We start from the raw sequence: 12,029 nt of genomic DNA on the forward strand, positions 1-12,029 counted from the left end.
GAATTAAATATAAAATTTAAAGAGTATTTATTAAATTAAAATTAACTTAATCATTAAGATTTCAAGCAAATTTGAATAATTACAAGCAATTAACTTCTATTAGGAAAAACATACAAATTTATAATTTTTATTTTTCTTGCTTAAGTTTATAGCGTTATGTCTTGGTCCATATAAATACCCGAGTTCAAGTAAGACTTGTTCAAAAAGACTAGTTAAACATGCATGACTAACCAACGAACATTTCGTTTCATCTCACCAATGGTCAAACTTCTTCTATATCGATTATAAATTTGATAGACGGTGTTGATGTGTTATTTGTTCTCAAACTTAACGTTGACAAGGGTTCTAATTCAAAGTATCGAAAATGTAAAAATTTGAAAAATATATAAATACGTTAATATTCAATTTTAATCATCACGCGAAAGAGTGACAATGGATCAAGTGAGTTGGCTCAATTTTTAGACACTCAAGCTCAATTCATATCCACAAACTAGGCTCTATACTTAGACACTCGAGCTCAATTTATATCCACAAATTTAAGTCACCGTTTGGTTTTGTTGAAAATAAAAAAAAAAAATTGGTTGTAAATTTAGATAAAAATTGATGAAATGTATTTTTAAAAAGTGGATAACAATCTCATAAAATAGGTCGAAATTAATTGTTGAGTTTACATAAAATTTGAATTTCGCTAGTTGTACAATCGGGGTAGACAACCTCTTCACAGGAGAGGATTTACAATTTTTTTATTCATTGTGGATCCCTTTTGTATGTGTGATTGTCAACTTCGATTGTATATGTAGTATGACCGTTAAAATTTTTATCAACTTTTTTAGTTAAATAAAACATAGGATCATGAAAAAAGTCCAAAAAATGAGTCCGCCCATGAATCCAAAACCAGCCAGCTGTGAAAAATGTGTGTGATTCCATCAATGGCTCATCACAAAACGAGTTCGACCGAGGCAAGCCCACTAGTAGTTCCACCTGTAATCACGCCTGTGGGCCAAACGATGGTGGGTCCACGCCGACCTGTGAACTCCATTCCCATTGGCTGGCATTCCACAGAATGACCAAGTAAAACATGTATAAACTGTAAACAGCCGTCAACACGGTTCAGCCACCGATTTAGAATCCATAGCTTTCTCCATTTCTCCACACCGAATCTGGACCATTAGATCCATAAAACTTACACATGTCAGCATCCCTATTCAATTGTCATTTCTAAAACTACGCGTTAAGTGTAAATAGCACATCACCAAAGACGTGTTTTAGATAAAGAAGACCGACCACTGTCAGCCACGTCATCAGAACCACCCAACTTGCTTCCCTAACCATTCATAACTACTAGTTTTTGGGTATTCTATATTTTCCATTTTTAAATAGGAAAATTCAAGTCATTTCTAGAAAATCTCAAATATTTTTCGTAGCAGATTTTGTTAGCCTTTGATGATACTCGCTTGTTAAAAAACCCAAAAAGGAAAAATAATTTTGAAAAAGCCATTTTTAAATGAGAAAACTTGACTGTATCGTAAAGATAGAAGATATTTGGAAATTGGTTCTTGTTTCCTTTTACACTACAACCGTTACATCAATCTCCATTTACTCTCTGCCTCAAATTAGGGCTTCTCACCATTTTGGAACGTTGTACACTAATATATATCATTGTATACTTCTGCTAGGAAAGGATTTATAGGAAGTGAAATAGATTTTTTGACTGTTTTTGGCTAGTTGGAATCTATTATTTGAACATTTCAATTTGGGTTCTGGTTTTTTTTGGATAATCTGATTGTGCTTGTAAAGAGAGAAAGAATAGCAACAAAAAATGGTGTTGGGGAAGAAATGTGAGTCAATTGTGAATAGAGCAAATGAAGGGTATGGGGTGGGACTGGTGAGGAGTACATCGTTTGGGAGGAAAAGGGTTGCTTTGTCGAATATTAATTTGGAGTTTGATGGTCATAATGTTTATAATCTCACCACACCGACAAAGAGACAGTGCTATGAAAATTCAATTCTCTGTTCAGACAAGTATGTTCTTGAAGCCCTGCCTCAGGACGTTCTGGTTAGCACCCTTTTTCTGAGTCAATTCTTTCAGTATTGTAGAGAAAATTATGCTTAAATGGGTAATTTTAAGTATATATAACTGTTTATGGTTGATTAGTAAAAGTATTATGGTTGTTAATGTAATAAGAATGTCTCGTTAAATTGTGTTCCTAAAATGGTGAGAATTTTTTATGCAGATTAGGATATTGTGTGGTGTCGAGCATGATGATTTGAAGAGGTTGGTTTTAGTATCAAAATCAATACGAGATGCGGTAAGATTTTGTGGCCCTAAAGATTTTTATTTTAATTAATTTTTTTCCCCTGGGGATTTACTTGAGTTTGAATATTAATTTGGGATTTGTGCTTGAATAAACAGACTTTGATTGCAAAACGGTGGCACTTTGCATATAGTACTCCAAGGAAGACCGTTGGGTTCCAGAACGTGGAGGATATGCGTGAGTTCAATGACATTGAAGCTCCTAATGCTCCAGAGCAGTCTAGGGTTCCAAGGTCTCGGTTGAGTTCAAAGAAGCTAGCTGCCATCTCAGTGGCCTTGCTCGCTTCTGGTAGTGAAGACAATTAGCCACGAAAAGATTTAATGGCAATGGAAACAGAGATATGAAATTGAGGGTTATGTATAGTATAGGCATGCAATGTTCTAGTTGTTGCAGAAATAGTACATCAGGTTGGAATTGTTTGTACATGTTGAAGCAATATCTTCAGGCCTGTTTTCTTCAACTATTCCATTGAAGATAGTTTGGCTTGTCTTTATTTGTTTACATGTATGTAGATTTTAGTCAGGAATAGGCTTGTCTTTATTTGTTTACATGTATGTAGATTTTAGACAGGAATAGTTTACGGATTTTCTTGAAGGGCCGAGCTGGCCCTTCTATTTTGATAAAGATCTTAGGGTGTGTACATCAGCGCACTCTTCTGATTTATTTGAATCAATCTAATAACATATTCCTCTATTGCTTGGAAGTTCAAATGTCTTAATTTTGATATTGAACTATTCTTCGTGTTGATGCTGCACTAAATTATCAGTATCAAAATGTTTTCTTTGATTTGGGATGATGTAAAAAATGTAGGCTGGCATTAACTCTAACCTGCAAGGAGTGAAGAGATTATACTCAAATGAATGAATGAAGACAATGAACCTCTCTCTCTCTCTCTCTATTGGTGAGTTGAAGGCTCGTGACAGATTTGCGTCATGATCTTAGGGTGTGTGTATAGGTAAGTCAACATACTAGTTCTGATTTATTTCAATGAATCAAATAACATGATTTTATTTTTCATACTGTTGCTGTAGAGACCAACGTATTTTCATTGGTTTGGAGAGTGTACTGATGTTGAAAATGTAGGATGGCAAATAGTGAAATTGAATTCCTGCCCTTGGTGGGCTTTCTCTTGCCACATGAGCAGTGGAAAGTTTTTATCCTCATCATGGGGGCACTAGATCTGGGCTGTGGCAAGTAGAAATTGAACAAGTCGAGAAGATCATTGTGAGTCAAAATGATTGAGATCAATATTTCTTGTTAAAGTCAATGGGATTTTAGCTTCTCAAGCACGAGTATGGATTTTCTCCCGTCCAAATAGGTGCAGTTTCGATGAGTAGTCGATTAAAGGAAACCTCGGATAAATACCTCGTGACAGAGAAGAAATTGTTGGTCGGGTTCGTCTTGGAGTGTAAACATAGAAATGGGAAAAAAAAATAATTTTATGTGCAATACTTCAACTGAGGTTCTTTATTTTAGGAGATGATGTTCTTCATTTTCAATTTCTTTTATCGAGTTACAAAGTTACTAACAAGAAAATGGAATTAAATTCTTCTTCCCGCATCCATGATTTTGAACTTTAATAAGTTTGCATTATGGATTTGCTTGTTGAAATTAGGTGTCGAGGAAAATGTTGCAACTATCTTTCAAGTTGTATAGTATTGTACAATTCCACTAAATCAAACATGCTATGAACGAATAAGTAGGTGCTGGTACTCCTTCAAAATTTCTTTTAAAAAAAAGAAAAAAGATGAGATCCGAATTAAGTGGGGAGTTGATAAGATTTAAACGAATTAAGTAGCGAATTGATAACATTAAAACGAAGTTGAAAGTTGATAACACTTCTATGATATTGGCAAACATTTGTAGTTGACAATGAAAATGTGAAGGCAATTCAAAGTTTCAAGACTCAAATTATAACAACGAAAACATTGATTATAATTTGAGTGTTGAGACTTTAAATTGTCGTTACATTTTCGTAATAGGATACTGGATTTTGATTGGCAAAATCATTGATTATGATGAACACCAATTTAAATCAAAAGAATTGAAGATTTTCAAAATTTTTTCAATAACAACTAAGAAGCAAGGGCAATAATGACTCTTAATAGTAAATATATAGGAACAAAATTCTAATGTTGCAATAAATGTCAACATTGAATTTATTAATGATTTTGTCAATCAAACTAATTATTAGGTATTCTATTATGAAATAACAAATCAATTGATTATAATTGATTCTAATTTAAATCAATCAATTATAACTGATTTTAATTTAAGTCATATTTCATCATTTTTTATTAAAATCTAGTAAAAATGATTTTAATTCCAACCAAATATGGCTAAATAAAATTGAATACTTTTTGAAAATCCCTTGCAATTACAGCTGGACCCAACCCACGTGATTTGCTCTCTAAAGTTACATCAACGGTCATTAATTAACTATTGAAACTTTATTTTGGGTTACCCTAATTTTCACTTTCCAATTGCATAGCGTTTGTCTTTGAAGAGTTCTAATTGAATTGACGGCTGGGATTCATTGTCTGCCACGACTGACAACTGCCATTTCCATTCCCTCCATCTTTAAAGCAAGAAAGCAGGACACGACGTGCCCTCTTGCTTCGATCTTAATATTTCCCCACAAAGGATTGAGGAAAAAAGATCACTCAAACTTGCATTATTGACTTCTTTAACATGATATGTGTATGACGAAAAAGTAAAAAACATGTTGAGTCCCTTGAGTTCTTACATCATTCGTATCTTAAGTTAGTTTGCTCATCTAATCAGACCGTGTTGAGCACGACCCATGAGAACAAATATGTAAATTTAAAGAAAGTGTAGGTTTGGTTTTCTTTGTTCTTCGCAAGGGTGAGATTGAAATAAAAATATTCAAGACTTGCATGATTGGCATCTTTATTGGTATGGTGGGACTTGTGTATTAGGAATTTAGGAAGTGTAAGGTGGAAATTGAATCACCATTGTGAATTTAGGTCACTTGTTTTGTGTGTGTTTGAAAATTTTATGTTATGGCATTTGACGTATTGTGGATGATTGGAGTAGTTGCGCGTATTGACTTAGTTAAAAGACTTTGTTAAATGATTTTGAAGAGAAGTGTGTGCTCGAACATTTACGTTCGACTTTAATCTTCTTCAATTGCAATAATTTTGATGGTCTCTTTTACTGTTTGAGTTGACACTATGTTTTATTAATTTCATGTGAACTATAGGATTTTTACGTTGTGATTTGTGTCACAATCTAATAAATACATACAATATCCAAAGCTAGAATTGAAAAAATCAATAAGTGATATAAGAGTCAATTCGAAGATTTGAAGTTTTTTTATTTTGTAAGCAAATTATGAAATCAAAAAACTTATTGAGAAATTTTGAAGAAGATGGATGATTCAAATTCATTGTAAGAGATTTGATATTCAATGACTTATTATTATTATTTTTATGTTCCGTACTTTAAAAATATGCTAATTTCAAGCAACGAATGGAATATAGAACAAATAACATAAGAAGAAAATTGTGAGATAATTTCAAACTATTTAAACACAAACTCGAGCATTATTATAGTACCACAAATTTCTTCTTATGTTATTTGTTCTATATTCCATTCGTTGCTTGAAATGCAAATCTTGGATCTTTTTCCCTACAAGATATATTCACCTAAGGATTGAAAACAAATTTTCGTAATAACAATTCGAAAGAATTTTAGAGGTACAATTGCCAGTGAGATATTGATCTTTGTACAGTGTTTCATTCGAATTCAATGCATCCTTCTTCCCTTCCAAACATAATATTATATGATTCGTTGAACCATCCATCCCAGCCACGTTAGAGAACCCAAAAAAGCTATCTACTTTTTAATATCAATTCAAGCACCTTCTTTATCGCTTGCCTTTCCTCTTCATCCACACATCTCCACATTTATACATATATATAATTGAACATTCGACAGAAGAGGCCATGTATATACACAAAATTAAACAAAGGAGGAGCAAAACTAATGCTTAGTGAATGGCGAAACTTGGTTTCGTTACAAGTTTTTTATTTTTCGTTTAAGGAAGTGTGAATTTTGTACATGTGGGTGCCTAAATTAGTTAATAATAGCACATGTCGTACATTATTATGTGAGTTAGTGTATATCTGGTCGATCGTTTTGTTCACAAATGATAGACAATCTCTTTAATTGAAGAATAATGATGCTTGAACATGTTCAGAGATAGGCAAAAATGGACAGACGGACTTAATTGGCAGCACTTGTTTGGATGTTTGTCTTTTTATTTTTCAAACTGTCCAATCATATGTTGACATGTATCCTCCCATTTTTTAACATGTCCTTGAGCCTATTTGTATAGCATAATTTTTGTTTAATTAAAAGACAATTGAATTTCAATTATCAGATTAAATTGGAAACTTGAAAATTTTCCCACACTTCCTTTTATGAGAGGAAACCATTTGACTCTTATGCAACACAAGGCAAATAATGATTATCAATTCTAGATATTAGATTATAAAGCTTACGTTTCATAAAGACAATAAGCTTCCTCGACTATCCTTATTACTTTAAATCATAATAATAGCCCTGTTTGGATTTCATTTTAATTTTAATGTATTTTTTTATTTCTTCTTTTTAATGACATATTTTTTAATAAAATAATATTATATATAAATATAAAAAATTTTCTTCTTTTCAACCATATATTTTTCAAAAAGTTGCTAGTTCAAAATATATTTTTCCTAAAACCTTATTAAAATGGATACGATACAATGGCTTATTGTATATATCAATTTATAAATTTTACAGTAGGGAGACTTGCTTTTCTTGATGCCTTTATCATCCCCACTCCCACGCCAACAAAACCCAACCTAAAACTTATTAAAGCAGTCTCTTCTTGAAAAATTTATGTATCTCATACACGCACAGTGGCGTTGTGTTAGTGCATGGGATAATGAAATTATGTGATCTCGATTTAATCCCAACTCTGGCTTCGATGAATTTCCTGCTCATATATATCTCCCACAATTGAGTGCCTTTTCACCTTCAGAAGTTCATCAATGGAGGAGAAGCAAAAACAAAGAGAATCCAATTTCTTTACCTTTCTTCAAGTAACACTCTCCTTTCTTAGCTCAAACAATCTATTCTCCACCATCTTCACTTTCTACACTCTGATTCTACTGTACTTCCCAGCTTGTTTTCATAGACTCATTTTCTCCCCTGTCCTAATTTCCACCTCAATTATCTTACTCTATCTTCTCCGTCTCGGTGCAAGTCAAAAAACCCAGAAGGAAACTGGATCCCATTCCCCGAAATTCGATTCCACCCAGAAATTATTACCGCAGAATGAAGAATTTTCTCTTCATGATCTCAACCGTGTTTCGTGTGAATCCCACAACGATCCGAAGCAAAATTTGAATCTGGGTCCCACTTTTTTGGCTGAGTGTTTTGTGGAATGGGACGTGAGGGCACCATTGGAGGTTATACATGAAGAATATGAAGGTGAAGAAGAAGGAAACGAGGGGTTTTGGGAGGAAAAGAGAGAGGCACAGATGGCCGTAATTGAAAAATACGCATCTCTGTCACTGTATTACCCGGAATCCGACACAGAAACTTCGTCAGAGGGAGATTTCCTGACGATCGAAGACTGGGAGTCATCTGAGAACTTATGCTTCCGGTGGGAAGAAGATGATAAAGAAGGGTTGATAGAGATTGAACTGAACGGGAAGAATAATAATAGTGAAGTCAATGAAGAGAATTGATTGTGATTGATCTTTTTCCGTCGAGATGACGTGGGCTTTTTCGGAGTTTATTCCGATGGCTTAGATACAGTTAACCTTTGTAATTAACTAAAAGTGGAAACGTTTTGGGGTTATGGATTTTAGTAGATAAAGGGTTTACCATTGTATTAAATCAAATAATCAATGACAAAGTGCAATTACTCTCTTAATCCAAATATTACTAATGATGAAGTCTTGTAATGACTAATTTGTCCTCGGTTTTCGAGATCCCCCCCCCCCATTATCCCTCTAGTATGCAACGGGACAAAACTCGACAGAATTAATTATATTCAGTATTGCATATCAAATATGCTCAAATTTATCTAGTTATGCGAAATCAAAGAATAATGTGATATATGAACAACTTTTTGCGAAAGGAAGCATTTTGTACATCACTTGTGGACTCAAGAGATAATTGGTCCTGCAAAAATGTGATACTTATTACATTGCACCTAAAAGGTTATGAAAGTTTGAATGAAAGGGATTTGACATGCAAAAGTTACTTTAGATTTCTTCATTATTCAGCAAGTTGAATAATTGATGACATAATTATCATGCAATTCGATTCAATGATGACAAATAAATATATAATCCCGATAGTAGATTAATACAAGGTGTTAGAAAATCAAACTTAAAAAATAAATCACACTCCTCTATTAACGTTAAACACAAGTTTGATTGTTCACAACTCTTCACGTACTTGCTTGGGAGAAATTATATTAAATAGGTGTTTGGTACCCGTTTTTAAGAGAAAATGAATTTTAGAATAGTAAATTGATGGAGAATGTGTGAATGAAAAATAAGAAAAAGTTTTTTATTTACATGTAATATTATTTTAATGAAGTGGTTAAAAAGAAGAGAGAGAAAATATAATTTGATAGAAATGGAAATCAAATGGGGTGTAAAATTATAAGAAGAGAATTAATGGATTGTAGTGTAAGTTTGGAAGAAATTATAATCTCCTTTAAAAAAACTAAGAGCATAAAAGTCTTGGTATTTAAATTAAAATTAAAAATTATATATTTGAGAATTTTATTGAACAAGAGTAGACATATATAAACATAAGCCCATGAATATCACATGCGACCCATGGACTAATCGGCCTAAATTTACAAAACTTTTAGGGCATTTACATATATGATATCAAACAAGAATTAATCTACACATCCAGGGCCACATGGGCCCTGGATTTCTAGGGGGCTTATTTGCGCCCCCCCACCCCAAAAAAATAAATAAATTGGAGGAGGGGCTGTCAAGCAGGCTGATCAAACAATCATTCTTGGAATACAAGGACAGAACCCCTCCGAAACACACACAAGGGGGATGGGTAGGGTGGATTTTTTCACAATTTTTTATTCACGTGGAATCCACCCTTTGTTAGTTTTCTTTAATTCTTCACCATATCAAAAGGAACCATGCTACACTAACAGGGAGGTTGACAACCTCCCTGACAGAGACCCTATAAAAAAAGGGGAAAGAATAATTTTTTATTCAAGTAGGATCCACGACATGTGAGAGACGGTTAGCCCTTCTGCCAACCATTTTCAATCACTTTAGCATTTTCCTATCAAAAGTCATTCACATCCCTGGGGATGTTAAATAACAAACGATACGCATATATATTTATTGTGCTAGAGATTAAATTCCAAACTATACATTTGAGACTAATTTTTTTTTAGAGGATCAAGAAAGAAATACTAAAGGGTCTTGATTTTGTCAAATATGTACTCTTGTTTGGATTAACACCATGCATTATTTCGCTTGTTAATCATATATACATAAATAAGGTACTTTGTTCTTGGTCTAGCTTGATGAAAAATTGCAATGATGAATATTGGTGATGGAGTTTCCGAGTTCGAACCCACTGAGACTAAAAACTGGAAAAGGACTGCGCGAGTTTGGAGCACCACCTCTATTCTTGACTTTAATGTTTAGTATGGTGAATGATCCAAACACAAACTCCCATATTTCATGGAGTTCCTCTAGTACTAGCTTCATTGGTTGGGACCATATCCAGTTCTCCGCAGAGCTTCTCCCCCAAAACTTTAAGCACAGAAATTTCTCAAGATTTATTTACCAACTTAAGGAGTGATCTAAAATCTCAAATCTAAAAGAAATGGGAATGTGGAAGGGAGATTTCTCTTTTCCTATCAGTTCAATTGAGTGGTATTATTGGAGGTCAGTTGCAAGCATGTTTCAGGAAAAATAACATAATTTTGTATATTTCAACAAATGAAGATATTCAATTTAAGATACAAGTATATACAGAAAATAAGTCTACGAAGAAGGAAGTGAAGTAGAGTCGACACATATAGGCTTATCTTCTATCGAATAAGTGGACTATCCCCTTGATTTGAGCATTGAAACAATCGCTAAACGAGATCCAACTCGTTTCACAGTCGTAGCTTATTGGTTAGAGATTCTCCACGGAGTAGTTCGTATTTACGACTTGAATTATTTGTTTCTTGGCTTACTAGAAATTGTTATATCGAGAAAGAATTAGGAAAGCAATATTTTCTATTGAATTCTTAGTTAGCTGACCAGAAATTGACTTTCATGTTGGTTGGATGAAACCAATTCTTATTGTGTCTGTCTGATTCGGTCCTGTCTTCCCACTTCAATATGATATAGTCTCTATCGAACACTATACTAACTTATTAAATACAAGTTTTGGATTTACCATGATCATTAGACGAAAGTAGCCCACCTTCCTAGTAATAAACAAAGATCTATACCACTATACACAAGGATCCTCCACCCACTATTATCATATTATATAGATGAGATGTCGAAAGATATAGATAGAATCGAGACAAATCTTTTTTCTTATATTTACTTCTCAAAGAGTTCACTATTACGGCCTTGGCTCAATGGTTCCGTAGCAGTTTTTAGAACATTTTTCTAGAAATAGCATGAATCACTATGATGACCACAGATTTCAATATCGTGCTTTTTGCAATACTTATTTTAGACTGAATCTCTTTTCAAACGTTACTGCTCAAAAAGTTGTACAACTTTCTTGTGTAGTCTTCATTATTTATCTATCTATTCTAATTTTCATCTCTTTCTTTTCCTACTTCTCATACTTATTTACCTTTCAGCTTAGATATGGTGGGAGCACTGCACCTTTCGGCTCCTTCCAACCTCATGAATGGACTTCGAGGAGCAGGTCTCATTAGAGCCTTTTCCCGAAACAGAAATGGAAAGTCTGTCAGTAAATTCTTCAATCCCTGAGATAGTGCGTGATGAACCCCAGGTGTAGTAGTAAAAAACTCTAGATTGGAATCATCAATGTGCAATCGAATTTTCCAACAAGAGAATGATAATCCATTTTTCTTTTCGATTCTCTTCCAGATACGCAACATGGAAACCAAAATAAATTTGTCCACAAGTTCAAATTATACTAACAGAGATGAAGAAATGCAAGCCATAACTTAAAGAAACCCGAAATATATATATTTTTTCCATGCTCAGAAGCAAAATCATAATATCTACATAAATGTGGCAACAGGCCAAAATCATCGCCTAAAAAATTACAGTTTTTAACTCAGTTGTCCTGTTGACAGTCGAATATCTCCTACCAACACTTGTAACAAAGTGGTCATTGATACAAAAAATCAATACACTCATCTATAGCCCAGAACAGAAATTTCCAGCAGAAGGAGAACAACAAACCTACAGTCATACAGAGTCTGCCCCTTCAACTTGTTGACGTGCTAGATATCTTTCTCTTCTTTCTTTCTAAAATACAGAATTTGGAAAAGAAAGACATGAATAAGTACAAAACAGAGAAGGGAATGAAAATCTTACAAGAAAAAAGTTTCTAAAGTATCAAAAGACATCATACCCAATCATCAATGACAAATCCTTTACCAATAAATGTTGGACCTGCATCTTCTAGAGGCTTCTTGCGAGCCTCCAATTCAGCCTCAGC

At 33.6% G+C, this 12,029-nt stretch overlaps 2 protein-coding genes across 2 annotated transcripts; both read left to right on the forward strand.

Annotated features, from left to right (window-relative positions):
- The first annotated feature begins 1,557 nt into the window (after positions 1–1,557).
- Positions 1,558–2,984, forward strand: LOC111367441 (F-box protein SKIP27-like). Its single transcript, XM_022988324.1, has 3 exons — positions 1,558–2,056; positions 2,235–2,309; positions 2,414–2,984. Exons 1-3 carry the CDS (start codon positions 1,820–1,822, stop codon positions 2,618–2,620), a joined length of 519 nt encoding a protein of 172 aa, XP_022844092.1. The 5' UTR covers positions 1,558–1,819; the 3' UTR covers positions 2,621–2,984.
- Positions 2,985–7,205: 4,221 nt separating this feature from the next.
- LOC111366727 lies at positions 7,206–8,077 on the forward strand. The gene has a single exon (XM_022987427.1). It carries the CDS (start codon positions 7,376–7,378, stop codon positions 8,075–8,077), a length of 702 nt encoding a protein of 233 aa, XP_022843195.1. The 5' UTR covers positions 7,206–7,375.
- Positions 8,078–12,029: the final 3,952 nt, after the last annotated feature.

Source organism: Olea europaea, chromosome 18, assembly GCF_002742605.1.
Source record: "Olea europaea var. sylvestris chromosome 18, O_europaea_v1, whole genome shotgun sequence".
Lineage (NCBI taxonomy): Eukaryota > Viridiplantae > Streptophyta > Magnoliopsida > Lamiales > Oleaceae > Olea > Olea europaea.